The sequence below is a fragment of the Argiope bruennichi genome, chromosome 10 (genome assembly GCF_947563725.1).
Source record: "Argiope bruennichi chromosome 10, qqArgBrue1.1, whole genome shotgun sequence".
NCBI lineage: Eukaryota > Metazoa > Arthropoda > Arachnida > Araneae > Araneidae > Argiope > Argiope bruennichi.
Genome location: NC_079160.1, coordinates 82,419,146 through 82,443,841, shown reverse-complemented (window position 1 = coordinate 82,443,841; position 24,696 = coordinate 82,419,146). Strand labels below are relative to the sequence as shown.

General features: G+C 29.9%; 2 protein-coding genes across 10 annotated transcripts in view; both read right to left on the bottom strand.

Moving 5' to 3' along the window:
• LOC129989148 (monocarboxylate transporter 9-like) overlaps positions 1 to 24,696 on the bottom strand; it is a 54,910-nt gene that overhangs the window by 15,631 nt on the left and 14,583 nt on the right. For 2 of the 9 annotated variants that reach the window (XM_056097486.1, XM_056097487.1), the window contains 3 exons: positions 9,955 to 10,030; positions 8,651 to 8,739; positions 1,220 to 1,423 (listed from right to left, as the gene is read on the bottom strand). In XM_056097486.1, the coding sequence (XP_055953461.1) occupies positions 1,220 to 1,412 (193 nt within the window). In that variant the 5' untranslated portion in view covers positions 1,413 to 1,423; positions 8,651 to 8,739; positions 9,955 to 10,030. Of the gene's footprint in view, positions 1 to 1,219; positions 1,424 to 5,149; positions 5,349 to 5,368; positions 5,491 to 8,474; positions 8,585 to 8,650; positions 8,740 to 9,954; positions 10,031 to 12,302; positions 12,472 to 12,763; positions 12,935 to 22,773; positions 22,860 to 24,696 lie in introns of those variants that run through there. The other 7 variants (XM_056097489.1, XM_056097485.1, XM_056097491.1 and 4 more) reach the window with 7 other exon arrangements.
• On the bottom strand, positions 14,790 to 15,305 carry LOC129987616 (histone-lysine N-methyltransferase SETMAR-like). The gene has a single exon (XM_056095577.1). The coding sequence runs from the start codon at positions 15,303 to 15,305 to the stop codon at positions 14,790 to 14,792; it is 516 nt and encodes a 171-aa protein (XP_055951552.1).

Sequence of the window (24,696 nt, the reverse complement as noted above, 5' to 3'; positions counted from 1 at the left end):
ACATTTTTGTTAGATTTTTTATTATACAGTACATATTTGATCCATTATATCTAAGATATTAAGCAAGCATATCAAAATTTAGGCTTTTATATGAATTAAAATAAAAATTATGCAGTAAAAATTGCTCTAAAATCACTGCTGTTCAAAGCTTTTAATATGCAAGATAGAATCAAAGCTACGATTAAAAGCAGATAAAAATTGAGAATGCATATATTCATCCAATTACATGTAATGTAAAAAAAAATAATAAATAAATTAGAATACTTTATAGTAGTGATGGATGTGAATTTTCACTGGCGTAATAACCTTTATTAGGATGCGCTGCGTCGAAAATACATAATATTTTATACATAATACAGGTACATAATATTTGTAGAAAATTAATAAAACTACATGGTATATTTCTTTAAATAGTTTGTTAACGACTTAGAAAATAATGCGAAAGGCAATCAACAATCATTTTGCATCAAAAGCTGTTATTGCTTAAGCAACATGTCAATTAGTAGGTCACTACTAACAAACCCTTTGGTTTAAGAATACCAGCATTGCTGCGACAGTGAATATTTGGATAGATTGAGTCATAGAACAAGCTGTTGACAGCTTGTAAGATAATATGTTTTCTAATATTGCCTGAACCAGATACAAGTTTCTAATGCAGAAAATGTAAACCAAGTATATAAAATAGGAAATCCAGGATGAGCAGGGAAAAAAGAACAGAGTCAGGCCGTATATGGGCAGAAAGAAAAAAAAATTTTTAAATAAGAAAACGTGAAATTTAATAAAAGATCTTTCATTCTTAAGATGGTTGTAAAGGCTTAGTAATGGAATATTAGCTTCGAAGAAAAGATGCAAAACCAGCACTTGGTTCCATCGAAAATTTCCATGTATACAGTTCAGCGGATTCCAACTGGTAATTGACGTTCAAATTTAGGAAGAAATGATGCACCCTCATTTTCTGACCACCCTTCAAAATTACGAGCTTATACCGAAAACAATATTCTTGTGGCTTCGTAACTGATAGTTTAATCACCTTAAAATCTAAGCATAATTATAAATTCCCACAACTACTCAGCTTAAGATAACATCATTCAAACATTATTGTATTTCTGCACTTAAATACGCTGGTTTAATCTGAAAATTTGATATTCTTGGTGTAAAGATCATATTGCTTTTGGTTCTCGAAGAAGGCAGATCTATGAAAGCTCAAATTACAGCTCACCTGAAACATTCCTGATTGTGTAACACAAAACAAAAGGTAGAGAAGCTTGATTTCGGTTGGCATCGTATCTGGCGATGGCAGCCAAATATAGGAGGCCAGATTGCCTGGCGATGCCAAGGTGGAGGAAGTTGATGAAGCAGCATATTGCGGCGATCACCCAGCTCTTCGAATTTTCACGGGAGGCATTCTTCATACTTTAATTGTCTGCAAGAGAGAAAGAATTGAAGATGAATGCTAAAATATCTTGCTTCGGCGTCAGAATTCTGCGTTGAAATATAACAATTTCTTACAACACAGTATTCTGACAATACTGTTACCAAGAATTTAAACAAACATCAGTTTAAGTATTGTAGTAAATTTTATTTAGTTCACAAATTGCAAAAAAGAACATCGATTTTTTTTTCTTTTGTAATTTTAATTATTTTTGGCTAACTTTGGAAATCATAATTTAAATGATTCTCTCAACCATTTTAACCTATTGTATATCTATTGTGTAATATATTTTAAACCTATGTTTATGTTCAGACAAATAAGTTATTTTTTTGAAAATCGCAAGCTTATTTTCTTTAAAGAAATCTTCATTTCGCTCCAACTAATTATCCAACTTAATATCATTACTGGGTATAACCACATTGCTCATGTGAATAAATATAATACTTAAAAATATGTTGTATTTTAAATTACATCCAAATTATGGAAAGCTAGTAATATCGGAAAAAAGTTAAATAAATTTATTACGAAAATAATATCAAATGAATACATGTAATATTTAAAAAATGCCCAATGTACACTTTTTACAAAAATGTAATACAATTTAAATTTATCTTTTAATACAAAGAAAGCCGCTTTCCAAAAAATCATAGCATTGATATTCCCATATGAAATTATAAAAATTAAAATGATTCTGGAAGTTGAACTCAAATTCTTAAATTTTAATGGTGACAATGCTTTAAGTTATTTTTATATTTTTAAACATTAAAAAATGAACCCTTTTACAAATTTTGACTCTGCAAATCCATTTTGATCATCCAAAGCAAAATCATGTTTAATGCATTTTTCTTCAAAAATGAAAGAAAAAAAATACAGGACAAAAACTTAAAGTTCTTCATGTTTTTTCATTCAAAACATGAAAAATATCAAAAATAGGAGAGGACACCTTTTCAAAATAAATGTTTCAATATCATTACGAAAATTAGTCTAACAAGTAATAATGATTGCAGAAAACACACGAGAATGTTTACGATATAACTGTATATTTTAATTCCTTAGAACAGTAAATTATTGCAGATGCAGTGACTTTATTAGCGTTATGTAATAAAGTCAATTCACTAATATCATTATTGATTCTCATGTGTTAACTTACACTTCTATAATTCAAACAATAAGCAACAACAGTTATATTAAAAATATTACAGGCTACATTTATTTCCCTGTTACTTATACAAGCCCTTTTTCTACGTAAAAGATTACTAATTTTTTATTGCAATATTTTTCTACATTTATAAAAATTATTACAATACATAAAATCTTCCTATCGTTTGCAACATTAATTTAATTAAAATAAAATAAATGCTATATCAAAATTATTAAAACATTGCAATTTTTCGGACTATCACAGACTGTCCCCAGAGATTTTTAAAAATCTTAGAAAACTTATCTCTTTTATAAGTTATCAATAAATTTTCAGAAATGATAATATCTGAAATGAATTGAAACTTAATTATGTGTTTGGAATATCGAATATGAAATCAGGAATCTTCGACCATGAGTTTCCATCTTCATTAACTATCAAAAACAAGTAATCGAGTTTTGAATTAATTTTTAAATAATAAGAAATCTCTACATAATTCTCAACAAAGTGAGAAAAATCCTACATATACTTAAAATCAAAAAAGATTTTATTCTTTCTCTTTCCCGTTTGCCTATTTAAAATCTAGCGTACTACACAAATCTTGACAAAGCGTACACAGCCATATTATTTCTAGAATAATAATACTATACATACACTATAAAAACTGTTTTATTAATCGATACAATTTTAACTATTTAATTAATTATTGGGAAATCTTCAATAATTTGTTCCTTATGTTCCGCAGTAACTGTGAGAAAAATTTGATCAAAATCTATTTCGAAGTTTGAATTTCTATGGAGCAAAATTATTTAAGTATTTGAGCTTTCTTCATATAAATCTGCTGTTTAATCAGTTATTTTATTAAAGAGCTTCCAATGATTTTTCAAAAGTAATAATTTTTATTGTATAATTATAAGGAAATCAATTCATTAAATTCTTGTCAGCATTCATCACAATTTCTCCACAGAATGCCATTATTATTAACAAATAATAAAGTTACTACGTCAAACTGTTTTTAAAAATTTTTTTATTAAAATTATTTCTTTCCGTTAACTCTATCTCCGAATTATGACTAAGAAAATAGAGAAACCTTCATCTGTGACCTTTCCTTATGAATATGTCCTCAAAATAAAAATCCGATCAAGGCTACATTTTCTTACTCAAAGAAGCATAATAATTCATTCATCTTATTAGTTATAATGTTGCAGCTAATAAACCCATTGATCTCTTATTTATATGAAAAAAATTGACGCCTGTATCTAAAAGTTATTTTATTCAATCATATGCTTACGCAATATCCGAAATAAAACATTCAAAAAATTTAATTTAGTCCTTTTTATAAGGTTAATAGAAATAGCTTCTATAATTCTCTGAGCTTTAAATTTGAAAAAAAAAACATACTGATTTTATTTATGAAATAATAAATAAGATATTTAATATAACAATATATTAAAAACATTTAAATTAAACAAAATTATATGGAGACACGATTAATGAGATACTGTTCCCCGTGTTTAGAAATTTGATAAGAAATTAGAAATAGCCAGAATTTCTGCATTTTATAATAACCTCATAAAATGAATATTTGAATATTACAAATCGTTGACATCGAAAGAAAAAAATTAAGACTAAAAATGAAACGACAAATGCCAAAAATATTAAAATAAATTAAAAATGACAACAATATTGAAAAAGAATTTTGCATTTTTCGACTCTTCATGTGGTTAGAAAGCTTGACTCTGAATGTTAGATTTTATATCTAAAAAGATATAAAGATATTCGAAATTTTCTGAGTGTTTATGGTCTCAAAGTGGATGTCGTTAGTTTTGTTTCCCTTTTGAATTAAATTTCTATTCTTAAATTTAATTAATTAAAATTATTTTTGTGTAAACATATTTCTTAAGATAAAATAATTATCATCTTACATTACTCAGATTATTTCTGTATATTTAAATTCTGCATTCTTTTTAAAATTTCATTGTTATCTAATCAATAGCTGTAAAAAAGATATATCAACATTATTTTTTACACAAAGATTGTTTTACTTAGAAATATTATAGCTTAATGTTTAGTTGCTTCTTGTTCAATGATCTGTTATGAAAATATCACGTTCGAAACGTTCTCGAGTTAGAAAGATGCATAGCATTCGAAGAGATGGGAAACTAGTGAAAAAAAATAATTCCTTAAAACCAGCCTTTAACATATACAAGTTAGAGACTTCAGAATACATAATACTTTGAATACAGGTATTCCAGATAAAAATGTCTGTTTATTTAATTATATTAGTGTGGATATTGAAAATAAAAACAATGAAGTCTCTATAAAGGAACACATTGATTACAAATCAATACGCAAGTCCAACGTTCTATTCTATAATGAGCCAATGCACAAAGAGACGCCATTTTGCATTGCTATTAGTGGAAATAATGACTTATCTAAGCTAAAATGTTCACTTGTCGCGATTCAGAAAACGAGTCTAATATCCAAAAGATAATTAAACAGTAGAGGATCTTAGCAAATAAAGCAAATAATTAATACTTATTTTTGAAAATTATATGAAACAATATAGGCTTACTCACTGCTATGCAAAATAAAGTCCAAATTTGTTCTTTAAAATGTAAACAATTATCGATTCTATATGGATTTCTATCCATAACATGAAGAAAACGTAATTTGAATTCCAAAAACGATATGCATTTTCTTGTAAAACCAAAACATTTAACCCCATTTTCAGATTAAACTGTTCCAGTTCGTAAAAACACTCAAACTGGAATGCTTCTTCAAAATGAGTTTCTCACTTAAGTTTTCCTTTGAACATGCCAGACGTTTCTCCTGTCACATTGGTTAGGTAACTTCCGGTTGTAAACAGGAAGATCAATTAGAGTCACGTGATCATGGAGATAGCGGATAAATCTCAAGAATTAGCATTTTTGGGAGAACTTCCGTTATACCCTAAAATACATGACATCAAATTATGTTCGACATATCATAAAAAATCTAGAAAAATCAATTGATCACGTTTTTACATTCATTTTCCATTTGTCAGTACTTTTTTAAAGATAAAAATTATAAACTAAAATAAATTGCTTTAAAAGGTTAGAATCTGTAAGCAAAATCGAAAGTTTTATTAAATATTAGTATTTTTTAAACTAAAAGAGATATTTAGTTTAGTATTGTCTATAAAATAACGATGCCTCAGACTGTGGAAAATTAAAGGATGTTGTCTACTATAGGAAAATACATGTTTCATTATAACCACATACCAATCGTTATTGTGTATTTCACTTCTTTTACTGTGCTCTCTTTTTCGAAACAAAAAGCACTGCAGTACTTGGAATTGTAGCGTAAGGAATTGTAGTACTAGTTAATTTTTACGGCAACTGAGTTTACTTTTTCAGATTACGCTAAAAAGCCAAGATAATGTATTTGTTTGGCGATTTTCAGATTACACTAAGGTTGCCAAGTTCAATTACTTCTAAGATGCCAAGATTTTGCCAATGATTGAATTTTTGTATTTCATGGCGATCTTCAGATGTTTATGTCAAGAATGTTATGATAATGAAATTCTTCGCGATTTATCGCATGGGCTATAAAAATAAGCAAAGATCGAATGAAATGAGCTCGACGCATTTTACATGTATCATTTACTTCACAATTAACTTATTCACTTAATTTTTAAAAATTTGATAACATAGCCTTCCATTTGCTTTGAGCAATCTAAAATATATTCGAATGTGGCAAGTTTTAAAAATGTTATTAAAAAAATTTTAACTGTGAGGGAAAAAGCAAATTCTTATGCATCTTATACAACTATTTTTATTCTAAAATATAATTCCACTTTATTCATTCTTTGCAAAAATAATGGATTTGTCAAGGTGTTTCTTCTCTTTAAAAAAAGTCCAAATTTATTCAAACAACTTATTAGTATTGTAATTTAGCTTAAACATTTAGCATGCGGTGAGATAAAATCCTTCATGTCTTCTTAAAATAGCTATCCGGGGGGGGGGGATAAAGAGATACTTCCAATGCATCCTAAAATTATTTCTATTAAGCTGTTCATTTGGCCTGTGAGATTAATGGCAGGTTGCATAGACTACGCTGTTTAGGATTTCTAAAAAGGGAAAGCAAACAGGTGATCAAAAATGTAATCATCCTAGTTACAGGTTATAAATTTTATTATTTTAGCCTTTTTTTTTCAATAATATGCATATTAAAAAACTTTTGCAAAAATACTAAAATAAAAATAAGAAATTTAATCATTAATATATTGATTAATTAAAAATGTATTGAATTATTATAAAATGTTTGATATTGATTCAGTTATATACAGAGAACCCTCATAGTTTAGACCGCTTATGGCCACAAAAATGCCTGTATTCGAAACTGTGTGAAGTTATTGTTGTGACTTATGGCACTTTACAAGCCCGCTGTCAGTTATCTGTCAGATTTAAGCCAAATGGGCGTCTCTTGTTTTTTCAGTAGCGCAAACTGGGGCCAAGAGTACGACTTAGCTACTCACACGTCACAACCCTTTTTATGGGGCAGACTTCATTCATGCATTTCATTCATTCATTCGTCCACAGATCGTAATTTAGACCTGAATGAGATAACGATCACCTCTGAACCAGTACCCTCAGTGGTATTACTCTCGATATGGAGGACTTTATGACCACGACAGATTTACACGTGCACCAGCCACCACACACAGGAAGAGTCTTCGGCCGGCTGGGTTCGACATTATAATATATAAGAAAAGATTTAATGTAAAAGTATTAAACTGCCATGAGGGTTATTAAAAATTAATTAAAACTTCTCATGGTAAAGAATGCCAAAAAATTAGAATATATTCTTTTGCAAGATTCATGGAATTATTGCTTTAGAAAGGAATAAAATGGAATCAGTTTTCATGGCATCTTAGACACAAGACAAATATTACCGACCCTATTAAGTACATACAGTTGTATGATATAATTATCATAAACTTGTCATCACACCTCGTAAATTGTGGCATGACAGACCATTGATATTTTGGGCAAAACTTTTTAAATATAAAAATTATTTATTATTTCATTTATATTTATTATTATTTATATTTATCAAATAATTTATAAAAAGTAAAGAGAAATGTAATTAATTTAAGTAGACTAGATAAAATACATCATAAAATTTAAAAACAGATTGTACAATTTGAATTACAAAATGACAAAATAAGCGCGAAAATAATCTTAATTAATCAGACAAATTTTAAGATCTAATAAATAAAAATAATAATTTTTTATATATTTTATTGCCAAAGAAAATTTAAAATAAAAATTAATAAATAATTACTAAATGCAAAAAAGCTTTCTTAACTTCGTGAGCAAAAATTGTACCATGCTTAGCAGGTCCATTAGTGAGGTTAATTTTATCCTGTAGGTATAAAGAGACTGCATTATATACTTCTAAATATTTTGAGGTACAATATTTCGCAAATTTTAACTAGATATTCTACAGCATAGCCATCAATTCTTTTACAAAATCAGCTTAATTAGCTATATTTTTGAAAGAAATTAAAATAAAGCAAAATACAAAAATTCCTGTATTTCTAATATATGTACAAATTGGCATGAATTTCATAAATAAAAAATTACAATCTCATTCTTTCTTTTTATATCTTTACTGTTTTACTCATTATTATTATTAATTGAACATTATGAGCTTTCAAAATTATATATTATATTTACTACTTCTATAAACAAATCAGAAAAAAATTAAATAAAATGCGCATTACTGAAATGTGCTAGAGCAATGTATATGAAAAATATATGCATTTAGAAAATTTTCAGAATAAAATAATTTCTTTACATTACTTAATGATTCATTATCTACAGTATACATCAAATTATAAAATACAAACCAAAATACCTCCGAACCTTTTTCAAGATAATTAAAATTGTATGAACGGTAGTATAATTGCTTTAATCCAAGATTCATAAAAAAAAAATTTTTTTTTTTAATTCAATCAAATATACGGATTTAATATTTGTTATTTTTATATCCGAAAAATACATATGCAAACCACACATAGATTTATTACTTACATATCAAACGCAATCAAAGAACCAGAAATTTAATTGCATAACTCCATCCTTTACTAAACAACGTTTCAAATTTCAGCCACCAGAATTCCCTATTAAATAAAAAGAACAACTTAGAATAATGAAAATTAAAGGAAATAAATATCAATCAATGGAAGGAATGACCTTAGCAGTTATCGAGGAAGCGCTAGCAAATTCCACCCGATTACTTCAACGCTGGCGAATAAGACGTACATTGATTTCGAGATATTTATCGCAAATTTACCACGTGATTTTCTAAGTCGTCCACCCCTTACTGGAAAGTGCTTATCGTTTGTTTTTATTTTGCTTATGAGTGTTAAGGATAACATAAATTATTGGTCAAGAGTAATTTATTAATAGAAGAACAAATTTCTTTCGTATTTTATGTTATCTCTTTTTTTTTCCGTGATTGAGTAGATCATTTAATAAAACTTTCAATACTACATATCTGAGTTTTATATATATAGTACTCAAGTTTAAATTTATGTTATATTATTAAACATAAATTTTAAAAAAAGTGTATGTTATTTTATTAAAATATTGAAATAAAATTCTTAAAGCATTTTTTTTAAGAATCAAACACTGGAAAATAGATGTTTCTTAACATGTTAACATAACAGTTTTTGTTGTTCTACAACAAGTTTGTACATAGCATTATTTTTATACTTTTGGAATTAAAAGTGCAATAAATCTGCATTCATTAAATCTGATTTTATTTTTAAAATAATATTTAAACACGGAAATAACTTTGAAAATAAAAATTCATTCTAAAAATAATTTCAAATACGATTACACCCAAATTAATTGGTTTTCATAAGGAAAGTAAATTATCCGTACTAAAAATAGTAAATAAAAACTAAATTTAATCATTAAAAATTAAATGTTGAATTATAAGCTCATTTAAAATAATTTAAAAGATTGTCTGTTAATTCTTGCAGAGTACTCAATATATATATTGCTCGTGTGAAAATGTACAAACGAAATCAAGGTATACATATACCAGGATTTTTTGAAGTTCACTTCTTTAAGAAGTTCTTCGGTCTCAATTATAACACAATTTAAATATAATTTATCAAACTTTAATTCGATCTTATAATCGCATGAAAGAAAAATAAATGCATCTATATTTGAGACAGTGGATTGAAATAATTATTTTGTAAATAAATACTAAATGACTATAAATTACATTAGCTATTTAGAAAGAAAATGAAAATATTAATAGAAAATAAACTATAAATATTACGAAAAAATATTTATTAGTCTTTAAAAATACAAAAGCGATTTACTTTTTGCTATCTTTTGGAAAGTATATAAATGATATCTTATTATCCTCTTATTCTTTATTTGTTATCTTCTATTTTCCTGTAGAAAGAAAAAAAGACAATAGAATGATTTTTTTTTATCTAAAAAAATAAATTACCGCAAATGAATTCCAAATTTCATTGTTGTAAAAAATATATCAAATAAAATCATTTGCGTGTTTGTGGTTTTTCAAAAAGTCGTTTGGGACTAATTTTTCAAAGAAATTCTTTCATGCAACGATAGCCACATTTTAATTAAATATAAAACGGAAGTTTTATTTAGAGTTAATAATATTAAATATATTTTATTTTCTCACATACGACGTTTGCACCACCATATTTTTCAACATTCCATTTAATGAGTCAAAATTTTAACCTTTTATTATAAAAATTTAGATGAAATACTTCAAGTTTTGCTTCAAATATTTCAAATTTTGCTCACAAATACTCAGTATTAAAATATGTTTCAATGAAGTTTTTGCGATTATTATGTGAATCTTTCTAATTTTCTATTTAAAAAAAACAGGAAGATTATTTAATTCGGATCAACGATAAATCTTTTTAATTATTTATAAAAACGAAATTGCTATTTGCTTAGAATAACTTTATTCCAACCCGATTTCAGATTTTTTTTCTGCTATTTCACTCAGAAATCATGATGAATGAATTTAATTAAAGTTAAAAAAATAGTTTTTACTTGCTATTAAAATTTATTACTTTTTTCCCCTTATACGAAGTGTGCGAAGAAAAATATTGCAATCACCAAAAGTCATTTTTAATATTGCCTGTTAACACGATAAGTAGAAAAAAAAAGGCCCAAATGAAACGAATCGAATTCTATACATAATTATTTCACCCAAATTGGATCTGTTAATCAAATTTTGTATAAAATGCATGGAAAAAAAATCTATGTCTTTCGATGAGCATGTAAACGAAAAAAAAGGGATTAGATTGATGAATTTTAGAATGTAGTCGTTATTCAAATATATATCTGAATTCAATTTTTGCACCAAACCCATTCGAGTACATTATCTGGATTTTCTTTTGCATGTGTTTATCAAATTTATCTAATAATAGCATAAATTTTACATCATTGCTTGGATAGCCAGAGCAGCATGACCAATTCTGACCCTTGCGCCATAAAAAATTTATTCATTTTTTCTTGTGTAAGTGAAAAAAACAGCAAAAGAGTGCAGCAGAAATAAGTAAAATTTATTACTTTATCTTGACATCAAAAACTGCACTCCTGTAACGAAGTCGATCAATTTTAAGAATTCTAAGATGTATATTAGGTCTTTTTATTGTATTAAGAAACGTAACAAAATGCGCTCTATAGATTATATGAGATAGCCGACAGGAAAATAATCGCCACAAATATTTCCTTCTTTATATACTGTTTAAGAAAAATCAAAAGGAATTCAGAACTTTAAACTGCAATATGTAATTAAGATACATAATGTACAGGTATTGTAATAAAGTTTTGAATATAATCCTCACAAATGCTCCTTTAATTATATGGCATGCATCAAGTCAGTAATACTTGCCATATTTTATAGAGCATGTCTGCATGGATGCAGACGATAAAAGTGGATTGTTGGTAGCATCGGCTGTCAAGTTAATAATGGTTCATTCTGGGGGCACATCTTTATAAAAATCTGCTGCAATGCTTTACGAACATAACTAAAAGAAAAATAACAGAAAGAAAAGAGTTAAAAAAGGTTATCACAACGGTGGATTTCTCGAGTATCCGTCTAAGACAAAGCACTATTATCTTGACAAACACGGGTCTCAAATCTCACCTTGTGCAATTTTTGTGTGTAAACCGATAAACGATCGTGTTTATATACCTCCAGATCTAACTATGATGACTGATTTGAAAACTTGTTTCGAAACTGTTATCAGCAATATCGATGCAACTCTGCTACACACACTTTGATTAGAATAGCATTACAAATTTGATGTTTATCCTGTAACAAAAGCAGCGCATACTAAGCATTTATAATGACTACATTAAAACTTGATTTTAATATCTCTAAAATGTATACCTTTTCGAATAAATACATAAATTACATTTTATGAAGTAACGCTCTGAAATTCTGGCATTCATTACCTTGTATATATAGAAAGTAGTTATAATTAAAATGATTCTATTCAAGTTTATGTATACACAATTCAGATTAATACAATTTGATGAAACTTGTTATATAAATTATTTGGATCATGGGGAAAAGATATCGGCAATACAAAAGTAGTTCAATTATCGACTAGAAGTTTAAAAGGCGACATATAAAAAACAAAAGTACAAATTCGGAATACAAAATAATATTAATCACATCATTTGTTCCATGAGCATTCCACTGGCGTCAAGCACGTTTTCAAAGCTGGTTATAATGTGTTCAGGGGTAAAGTAAAGTTTAAGGTACGGACCCTCGCCAAACCGCGCCCAAATATCGCCAAATTCTACAAAATTCGCCAATTGTCCTCCATCTTAGATTGCTCCAAAATGGCGCTATTTTTACTTAAAAAAAATGATTCTAATGGGGGGGCAGCCCCCCCCCCCAACACAGGATAATTATTACACTGGATAATTAATTATTATTAAATAAAATATCATTAAAAAGCCGAAATGAAGCAGTTTTTACTTAAAAAATGATAAAACAGACAAAACATTAACCCTTTTAACGATTCTAATGGGGGGCCATCCCCCCCAACCCCCCGATTAGCAAATATTAAACATATTTAAAGCACAAAAAGAATACATAAAAATGGTCAAGAAATGAACGAAATAACTAACCTAGTCATTCCTCGTCAGGAGAAGCACTGGCCTTAGATTCCTCGCCGGGCAAATCACAGGTTTGCGGCGTATACAGCTCGCCGATACCTCGAAGAAACACTTTAAATAGTGCCCGATAACTGCACTGATAGGTGCGGCGGAACATGTAAGTCGCAAGATACGAATCAAATTGATCCTTGCACTTATTTGTTCCGTCCTTTTTCATTTTGGATTTGATGCTGCTCCAGGTGCCTTCGATGCTGTTGGTGTGAACACCCGTGATGGGGTCTTTAAAATTTTTAGAATGGTTCACCGTGTGGTGAACATATCCTTCGGCCGTTAATGGGTTGTAAGATTTCCAACAATATGAGAGGACGATGCTCCCTGGCAAAACATTTTTTTGTAATTTCGATCAACGTGTCTTCCGTTCGATCCTCCACAACTTGAAAAAAACACCTTTTACTCCCTCTTTCAATTCCTCCAAACACCCATTTCCCTTCCACTCTTTTACCTCTATTGTACTTCCTTTTGCCAAACTTGCTTTCATCAATTTCCACAATCACACCTACGCCACCAATCTTATTATATTCACCAAACACAAGCATACTCATACACACTTCACGACAAAAACTCTTCCAATCAGCCAAAGTTGCTTTACTCAAGTACGAAAATTCATCAAGTATCCATTTTGTGGGTGTCTCTTTCACCCACATATAGGTTAAGATTAAAACTTCGGGGATAGATAAATGACTTCGAGGAAACCAACTACCCTTTCTCACAGATCTTTTAATGTAGTGCACACTATCACGTCAAACCCAAATCCATCCATCATTCGAATCTATCCTTTCAACCAAATTCATCTTTTTCCCACATTTACAACACACATACTCATTAGCAATCAATTTCTCATTCATACACCATTTGATCACATCCAGTTTCGGAGACTTTCGTAAGTCCAAAAAAAAAAAAAAAGATCATACAAACCAGCATCGTCATCGATTTTTTTTTTTTTTTAAACAGGCAATTTTTTAGCAATAGCACCCATCACGAGAAGCACGTGTGTATTAGTGCAAAGTGTTTCTTGAGGAATTGCACCAACATTGCTTTTTATTTTTGCTTTTCGAATTTGTATACTATCTCCACAGACACGATCTTTCAGGATGGCCCATAATCAGAAATTAAAAACCTTGCATGAAGACAATATTCCTAAATATTCGCGTTCATGTAAGATCGGAATGTCTTAGAAGGTCTCATGAATTTTAGACTCTAGATGGGTGTTTTACTCAAAGAGTGAAGAACCAAATATGAAATCAATGGCAAATCTACATCATACAATAATGTATCAGAGTGCAGGGGATGTTAATGCGTACTAACGTTAAGACTCATATGTGATAGTTCTGATTATTCATTTCTCCATGTAGTCAGCGTAATTTGACCGCGACATCTTTCAAAGCTATACAATTTCAACTGTTTTGAGGAGATAGAAACAAAATAGAGAACTCAATGCGTTGTCTTGATTTTGTAATCTTGGGGGTTCAACTTTTGCATTGCGTGGACCAGGCCTTGATACCACTTTAAAATGGATAGCAGAACCTTTCTTATCATAGACCAGAAAGGAATACACCATTCAACACCACTCTAGCGTCTTGTCCAAGTATTTTTGAGAACCGGATTCTCTTTCACCAAATAAATAGTGACTACTTCCTCACTTAAGATCCATTTCCGTTCTCTTCAAATTTACCAATCATCCTTTTCAATCTATTTTTCTATCTTTTTTGCAAACCTTTCAAGTGCTGATAATCTCGCAATGCATCTAAACCATAAATGCAGTTCTGGCGAAACAATTAGTAAATCCCAATCCTTATTCTCTAAAGTCATAATGAAGAATGATTTTATTGCTCTGATTACTGGTATTTTTAAACGTCCCAAGTTTGCATAGCAGACTTTCTACATTATAATAAATGCGTCTAGTTGCCAGAATATAAACTATAAGGGGCAGTCAATTGAAAACTAAACAGATGGGGGAAAAAGTAAGTAAACTATTATTTCAAAAGTAATAGCCATAACTGTTAATATATTTATCCCACTGTGAGACAAGATGGTCAATGCCATCATGTAAAAATGTTTGCGGTTGCCTGTGGAACCCTAATTGTATCCAGGATTGCAACTCTGAGTTCGAAGCGAATTGACGGCCACGCAAGTCTTCCTTCAGAGCTCCAAAAATGTGGTAATCTTGACATGGGGAGAGATCTGGACCATATGGTGGATGTTTAAGGACTTCCCAGTGAAACTTATGCAGCGTAGTCGCAACATCATGAGCAATATGTGGGAAAGCATTATCGTGCAACAGAATCATGCCCTTGGTCAACATTCCTAGACATTTGGACTTGATGGTGCGCTTCAATTTGTTCAAAGTTTTCACATACCGCTGTACGTTAGTTGTAGTGTCATATTCCAGAAAGTCAATAAGCAGCGGCCCCTTGCAGTCGAAGAAAAAGGTCATCATGACTTTCCAGGAACTGGCATGCACGGTTTTGGACTTTTTCGGTGGGGGTGAATCCATATGCATCCATTGTTGAATGTGACCCTTGCTCACCGGCTCAAAATGATGACACTATGTTTCATATCCTATGACAATTCGAGGAAAGGAAGAAAATTCTTCAATGCGATACCGTTTCAAGCGCTGCAGTGATGTCTACATTCTGTTCAACTTCTGCTCCTCCGTCAGGCTATGGGGAACCCACTGCGCACAGATTTTCCGGTACTTCAGATGCTCTGTCAAGATGGCGTGAGCGCTACCGTGACTAATACCCATCATGAGCCGAATTTCTTCCACCGTCATTTCTAACGGCAGCATCCACCGCAGCAATGACAGAAGGGGTGATAACAAAATGAGCTTGTCCTGGTCGACTATTGTCTTTCAATGACACCTGACCTTCTCGAAATCGTTTGCTCCACTTAAATACACGCGCACGTGACATACCGTTTTTGCCATACACAGCAGATATTTTGGCATTTATTTCACTTCCTGACACTCCTTCTGCATTCAAAAAACGCACTATACCTCTCTGTTTCTCTTTCCTGGCCTCCATAGTTATGTCGGAAGCACACACAACTCGCTCGCTTACCTCACTTCGAGCGCGTCTGACAGACAAATGGCACAGTGCAGACCGCTCGTACTGTTCCTTCCTGATTCTCGATAGATGACACTACTCTAGACACACCTACCTGCGTTACCAACTTCCGCGCCATGGTCGTTATTTAGTCTGTCTCGTTTTCAATCGACTCCCCTTATACTATTCTTTTGCGGTTACAACCTTTCTATATTATATTAAAAGCGACATCTAGTTGTCAAAATGCAAACCATAATTGTAGAGACTATCTGAACTTCATTTCATTCAGTTTCTCCTCTAATAAGATTCAAAGATGCGGGTTCGTAATGTGAAATAATTCACTCGTTGTTAATCTGACTCCAATTTTATTCTCTCTTATCTACAACTCTAGTTACCTGCTATATATATAGTTGCTTGCTTTGTATAGTTGCCAAATACAAAAACATACTGGTTTCGCGAGCAATTAATTCTGACTTTAGAGTTTTGAATGTAAGTTATAGCTCTAGTATGCTTAAAGTTAAAACTAGTTTTTAGCCAAAGGCGCTCGTAACAATAATTCTTTTGCGTATTTCTTTTTCCCGTGTCCCATATGACACGTTAACCAAAATTCAATAAAGTACAACAACCAGAACGGGCTCTACGAAGGTCTAAATAACTACCTCTTTAATTATAATCACCTTGTACGTAAAACGATCTTAAAATTGCTCGGATGGCAATTATTTTTAAGAGGTATTAAACGCATTATGTATTAGTAAATTCTGTAAGTAGCTTGCGTCATTTTAAGCCTTTAATTAGTTTAGACGATAATCCATAATTAATAACTCTACATTTAAGAGTTAAGTAAGTTATTCTTTACTTTACATTCTTATATTTAAAAACTACATTTTCTGAACTTGGATGAGAGTTTTGAAAACGCAAATATCGTATCACTCTGGAATTTTCGAATGGATTTATAGGAACACAATGGAAGGAAACATAAATCAAAATCTTATGTGTTATAATTTGTTATCAGTGCTGATTATCTTACAATTACAAAAAGTATTCTTGTATTTTTAAAACTTAAAAATTAAGTCAAAAAGCAAGCCAGGATATTTGCCAGGGTCGCCGCTTGGGTATTAGGCGCCATTGTTCAAATTGAAATTTGGCGCCCCTTAATTCTTTTCTGTTGCACTATTATAAAGTGCTGCAAATTATATGTGAAATACTCTTTTATAGTATTCAAAATTTGACTTTCGAACTGAAAAGCTTTAAAATTATAATATTAAAACACGTTTGTCTGATTGTCTTTATTATTTCATAAATTTTAAAAGTAAAACAATGATAAAACATTTTTAAATAAAATATAAAATTAGAAAATATATCCAAATATTGATTCTCCTAGCTTTAGCAGCTACAAACGCTCGTATCAATTCCTTTATATTTCATTTATCCAAAAATTTCGCTCTCTATGGATATAATTGACAAGTCCGATAATATCTCCTGCGCCATGGTAGATCGCATGTAGTTTTTTTATAATTTTAAGTTTTAAAAAACTTCCTTTTCCAGTATCCACCGAAACTGGCAGGGTTAAAGAAATATGTAAAGCTATTGCAATATTTGGAAATGTATCGGTAAGATTGTTTTCATAAATATAATTTAACCCTGCCTAGGGCCGTGGGAAGTATGCTTCCCACCACATTTATCAATCTTTGTATGAAATTATGTAGGTTAGCATAAGTTCTGACACATTTTTTTAGTAAGTCAGAAACTTAGATGCTTCAGTTCTTTATCTCAGACAAAATGATGTGTCTTGATTTGTTACTTAATTATTAATTAACAAAATTAATTAATGAATCAAATTAAATTTATCTAATAAGCTAAATGGATCGATTTTCTTATTCTAATTTCAAACCTAAAAATATTTTAACATAATATGACTAGAAAAAAATGGCCCTTTAAAGGGTTAAAACATCAATAGGTGACATATCTTGTTTGGTAAAACATCGCAAAGATTTTATTTCTTCGGACAAATTTAATCCATCAATGTGATTTTCATTAACATTTTTAGTATCCGTTAATTTTTGTTCTAATTCTTTACAATGTTTTAAAATTTCATTGTCACTCCAGTTTATTAAATTAGGTATCTAGTGTACTATCTTGAAGTAATTGTAATGTTCTTTTAATTGACTGAATCTTTCAATAATTGAAATAGCAGTGTCTAATATTATATTGTAAAATCCAACCTTAAATTTTTGTCTTGGATTGTTGATTGGTTCGTCGGTTTGTTCATCTTGAAATAGTTTCTTTTTAAACCTGTTTCGACTTTGTGGAAAATCAGTATCCACCCTCAAATCATCAACAATGATACTTGCAATGGCAATTGCATGTTCATACGTTTCATCTGACATACGATTATTTAGCTCTGATATAAGATTTTGTAAATTGTCAGTCACGAATTGTAAATCACATTTAGAATTTTGCATTATTTTATTTACCACATTTACTAAATTTAAAATATCGTGCCAGATGTTAATGGAAATGAATTTAAAAGAGAAAACCTTCTAAATCAAATTTTTTGCTTTAGTTATTAATTCCATGTCTATTGTTTGATCTTCTTGAGTATTTATTAACTCTCTCAAAATTACCTTCAAATCGTTTTTCAACGGTCTTAAAGCTTGAATTGTACTTTCCCATCTGATGTTGGAGAGTGGCTGTAAAATTATATTTTCAAGATACTGTTGCAAAATAGATCAACGTTTAACGGATGAAGAAAAAAAGTTGTAAAGCTCCTGCACTACTCCGAAGAAATTAACTGTTTCGAAGGAAATTTTAGCTGCATCATTTAGCAAAATTCTCTCTGCAAATTTAGAGAATGGGCAGAGCAAGGGATATAGAGTGCTCTTGAATTATTTGCAATAATTTTTGTTGCAATTCTTTGAGCTTTCTTCTCATATTAGCACCATTATCTTACAGTTAGTCTCTTAAATCTGATAAATTTAGTTCTAACGATTTTAAATGTCCATTTATGAATTCAAAAAGTTTGGTTTGGTTATATTAACGTCCCGTTTGAAACAACACTAGGGCTATTTTGGGGCGGACCTCGTCATTTTGAACCATGGTTAGATGACGAGGACGACACCTGAGCTGGCACCCCCCTCTCCACACCACACCACACCACACCAGCAGGAGGACGTTTGGTCATGACGGATTTAACGTGCAATAGGCCCCCTTATACGACGGTTCTTCGGTGGAATCGGGTCACGAACCTGAAACCCTCCGGTTCCGAAGCCGAGACCTTACCACCAGGCCACCGCGGCCCATGAATTCAAACAGACCCTGTCCAGTAGTGTCGTCGACAGATTGAAATCCTCAAAAATGTTCTTCAATTTGGGCTTTATTGGTTTCCTCGTTCTTATAAACAAATCGAATTACAACAGTCAACTGTTAAATATGACTGACATCAGATGTAGTATCCAGAATTAGTGAGTAATATTTTGACGATTTAATCATATGTAATAAATGCTTTTTAATTCCTTCTGAAATAATGCCTATAATTTCATTCTGAATTTGATCTCCTAAGTAATGAGAAATGTTCTTCTTTTGAGACGTTTGAATTTTGTGGAGATGTTCAGCGATTATTGGATCAAATTTTGCTGGTTTCAACCAACTTCGAAAAATTTCCATTATCACTATGATACAACTCTTTCGAAGAACTTCTAGATGCAAGGTATTACCGGGCTAAATATTGAATTAAATAAATAAGCCGTTCAATAACCGATTGCCAGTAAACCGTATCTGCATCATATCTTTGTTGAACTGCATCCATGGTACATAAATTCCGAAAGCCATTTTGAGTTCACTGCATTTTGAGATGCACTGCTTTCATGTGTTTTCAAAATGTGGGTTAAATGTGCCCAATCATTACATCCATCCTTAATAAGCTGTGAAAGCTTCTCTCTGAATAGTTTACATGGGAAGCAAAAAATTGCTTTTTGGGAATTTGAATATACTAAATAATTTCTAAATACTTTTTCTCCATTCGATAATGTTCTATAATAGAACGATTCTGAAAACTTTCCGCCAGAATTATCTATCGGAAAATGTTTGGTTATCAAGCGGAAAGAGCCATTTTCAATTAAATAATCTCTAATTTTTATAGAATTTGTATCATGCCAGTTAGCTGGATCGTTTAATTCAAAGTCAAAATCTTTGTTTTGAGATATTACGTTATTAGAGGCGAATTTTCTACGTCAACATCAAAATTTTCTATTGGTACATTCGTGGCTTCTTCTTGATCATATTCTGAAAATTTTTCATTATGAAATTCCAAACCAGATGTTGTTGATGGACCTGTTCAATTGCTTGTCCGTCTAATCCTATTGTGTTTATGAAATATTTATTGAGAGATCCCGCCAGTTTCTGATTAGGTTCCTCTCGTTGCAATTTTCTTTTTCTATTTTGTGCTCCAGACTTTTTTTTTTTTTTTTGAGAATATGTTTCTCAAAAAATATTTATTGCACTAAATAAAAAATTTAATTTTCATTCCATATACAAAATGCATTATATGATTTTCTCTCAATATACTATTTGAAAATTGAAAGCCCATTTATGTCATTTGCTACTAAATAAAGATTCAGATTAAGAAAAACTAATTTGACTGAAAATGTAGAGTTTTTTTTTTTTTTTTTTTGCGCGAAAAATTTATTTCTGAGAATTTAGTATGAAATTTTTTCTTTTTTCTACTGATTCAAACTATTTAAGTAAATTAAACCAATATTAATACAAATTACTAAAAAGCATTTGTTATAAGCAATTGAAAACATCTCGGGTACATAATAATTATAAACTTTTAATGAAAAAGAGCTATAATCATTAGTAATTTTTTAGAATTTTTTTTCAATTCAAATTTTGCTCGATTAAGGGTAAGATTTATCTGGGTTTTATAGAGATAAATAAAAAGTTGCTTTTTAAATTATTTTGTTAATTTGAAAGATAAAAGTTTTTCTTAGTGAATTGTTTCTTTTTATGAATCTTTACTGTTATGAAAATAATATTAATAATATATTTAGATTGTTCACTTACCTCTAAATAATAATCCTATTTTTTAGAGCAATTATAAACAAAAAATATTTGAAAACAATTAATCACAGTACTTTGCTTGCGAAGCAATTCACAGAATATACGCACTTTATGAGCAGCGACTACGTATATGATTAAAAATAAAGGTATTCCCTGTTAATTCAAGGGCACACACGCACGGTGGCGCAGCCACCAACATTCCAAAAAAAGCAAACTAAACAACGACGTTGAGCCGCAACAGCTTCACAACACATAAAGAATAAATTTATGCCAATACAAAACATTCCCAATTCCTGTTGTTACATGTTACAAATTATTAGATTTTAAAAGCTATTTTTTGCAAGCATATAATTAACAATTTTTATTTAAATTAAAAAAACTAAGTTCTATAAATTTTGGCGCCCCCCTGATCCAAGCGCCCTTGTGCGGTGAACAATTTTACGACCCTCACGCGGCGGCCCTGATATTTGCTATATTGTTATTAGTCGTTTAGTTTTATAAAATACGAAGTCCTTGCTCGACAAATTATTCAGAATTAGTTTATTTTATGCCGCATATTTACTATAATTGATATTATTATACAGACCTTAAATTCAAATTTAAGAAGAAAGTTTTCTGATGCAACTGTGGTGAAAAAAAAAGAAGCTATTCAATCCTTTAAGTATTTGCAATATCACAGATAATTCTACTTTGATTACTTTTGAATTGATACAAATAATTAATTTAGAGCTTAAATATTCATTTTTTCCTTTCAAATTTTGAAATTTCTACTTCTTTTTTATTTATAGATAATGAAGAATATAATTTTAGCTATGAATAGCATTCTAAAACTTTGATATGTAAATCTTCGCTTCATAAAATGAATCTTCGGTCTTTTCATAAAATGATACAATTAAAATAATAATAGCAATTCATAGAACATCACTAAAACGTAATAAATATTATTTGATACTTTCTCTAGTGTTAAGCGCCGCCCTCTTTATTGCATTTACTCTGTACTTTGCTATCAAGTCCCTTTTACGAAAGGAACAATGGATTCATTTTTTTTTTCAAGAAGCAAGATGGATTCCAAAAATATATAAGTGTAATGCATTTCAGATATATTTTGTTGTTGCTTATGGCACCGTATAAGCTCGCTGACAGATCTGTCAGCGATTTAAGCCAAGTGAGCGTGACTTGTTTTTTCAGTAACGCCAACTAGGCGCCAAAAATAACTACATTTGCACAAGTAGAAATCATTATTAAATCGTCTTTGAACATTACTTTTTGCATTCTAAATTTTATATGCATACATATTTGATTATAAATGTGCAAAAATATCTTTAAGCGACTCTTTTAAACTAAATGTAAAAACTAAAAATTCTATTCTTTTTTATTTTAATATTTTAGACGCCCTTACTTTTTGCTTAACTTTCATCTTTATCACATAAAAAGCATCAGGAAAGAATTTGGGCAATTTCGTTTACCAATCTGTATAAGTACAGAATTTTCATTCGAACTTTGAATGTTTCTTAAAATTGAAAAATATATACCAACATTTAACTTAATGTATAAAGAAATTCTTGTCAAAGTTTTATATAATTTTCTGAAAAAGTAAAATGCATGCAGCAGTTGAAATACATTGAAATTCGAAGAAAACCAAAGGCACACACTTTTTTTTTTTCGTTTTTAAATCAAAAACATTTTTAAAAGTAGAAAAAAGTGAAATCCTTCTATTTGGTTATAAATTTATAAAATATTTTAAAATCTTCTAACTATTTAATAAAGACCATAATTCTTGCCAGTTTTAACCGCTAAAAGAACTTTTATTATTAAATTTTGAGAATTTTATATCAAGAAAAAGAAATAATTGCATTTTACCTGGATCTTTACTTTAAAACATTGTAACAATGAAGTTTTCTTGAAGCACGCTTGAAAATGAAGGTTTTCTTTGAAAAGAGAAGCATTTTTTTAGAAAATACATCCGTGCTTTTTCCGGAAAAAGCTACTATTCGGCTTGCTTAACCTTACAAATAAAGTAAATCCTTCCTAAGTGTTTTTAGGATAAAAAAAGCGTGCCTAAAAGCTTTGTCCGAGCTCTCCTACTCTATTTGTAATTGCTTTTTACATCATAAACATTGTTCGATCTATTGATTCACCGAGTTTATTAGATTGATCTAATGTTATTTACTTCCGTATTTAAAAAAATATATTAAAAGATGCTTTCGTTTCATAAAACGCAAGTCTGGTTGACAGTTATTACGCATTAAAATAATCATAAAATAATATCACGTGTTCTGAGCTCTCCTGTGAGTTGATGTTGTCAAATGTATGAAAAACTAATGCAGAATGAAACATGAAGATAAAATTTTTAGAATAAATATTTTTGTGCAGCAAGTCTGAGTCCTTCGAGTTCTGTTCAATAAAAAACTATCAAAATTTTTAAAAGCGATTAAATTAAGAAAAATTAAATAGTTATTACATGCGTAGCGGGATAAGGGGAAAAAAACATGACGCATATTTCGCGGTTATAACGTCATTTTGCGATCTTATTAAGTAGCAAAATACACATTGTTTCATTTTAACCTATATTAAAAATTAATGTGATGAGCGACAAACAAATTGAAATTTTATTTTTGCCTTAAAAAAATCATTAGCTGTAGACTGTTTGATGCTGCAGAGAACTTAAGATGAGTCTGAGTTTCCTATGCCAAAATTTGAAGCTATTTAAAATATATAAAGAGGAAAGACAAAAGATTTGAAAATTGGATTGAGTGTTCCAATAACTATTCTAATGGAAATAAACATCAACGTAGCTGGTGTGATAGTGACTTAAAGTAATCGAATCGCATGAAAAAAATTTATCAGAATAACTGACTTTATTGAGTGTCACCATACTCATAGAAGAACTTCCCACTGCTCTTTTCTTTTTTTTTTTTTTTTTTTTTTTTTTTGCAGTCTTGGGTTTTAATGCTACTCATCACTATCTTTCAAAAATCAACATCGCATATGTTACCTGTCCTTTTTATAGCCTATATTTAGCGCTATGCCACTCTTCCTTTTAACGAATTCGAAAACCACATCTGAGGTAAGTATTTTCTATCATTAGAGGTAGGATAATTACGATAAAAAAAATTTGATGCTTTTGCTAAAAAAAATGGCTTCCAGTATGTGTATGAAGACTGGAAAAAAGATTATATAAATGCATTGCATGTAATGTAGAGTATTTTGAGTATTAGTAATTTTAGAGTATTTCTTCTGAAATCATCTCTTCGCATCTTAAATTATCTGGTAAAAAGGATCTTTGATGACCAACTGATTTAACGCAAAAATTGATTTTATTAATTTCAGTTAAATATCTTATAAACTTGATGTCCATGACTGTTTTCACAAAGGAAAAGTTCGCTTAAAGTTAAAGATCAAGCTTGCTTGGGCCCTATGATATCATAGCGGCATTAAAACATTATCAGAATAATCTATTCTAACATGTCATTAACTTTTGCGATATTGTAATCTCACTTTCTGATTCCTTTTATAAAATGCACAAATAATAAGCAAAACAATATTTCGTCCTTGGCCTTTCAGGGATGGAAAAAAATTCATACAATTAAATATTTAAGAAAGCAAGTAAAATGGTTTGAATTTCACCGCTACAATGAAATCTGTTGTTAAAAATTTTTTAGAATTTAAAAAAAATTTTTTAAAGAAACAAAAAAATTTTTAATAATTGTCAAAATCCAGGAAAATTTTGTGCAGTAATAAAAATGGTATCATTGGTGATTCAATTATAAAATGGATTCAGCT

Excerpts from the sequence above, each read along its gene's own strand:
- LOC129987616 (XM_056095577.1), bottom strand. The coding sequence starts at position 15,305 with ATGGATTCACCCCCACCGAAAAAGTCCAAAACCGTGCATGCCAGTTCC.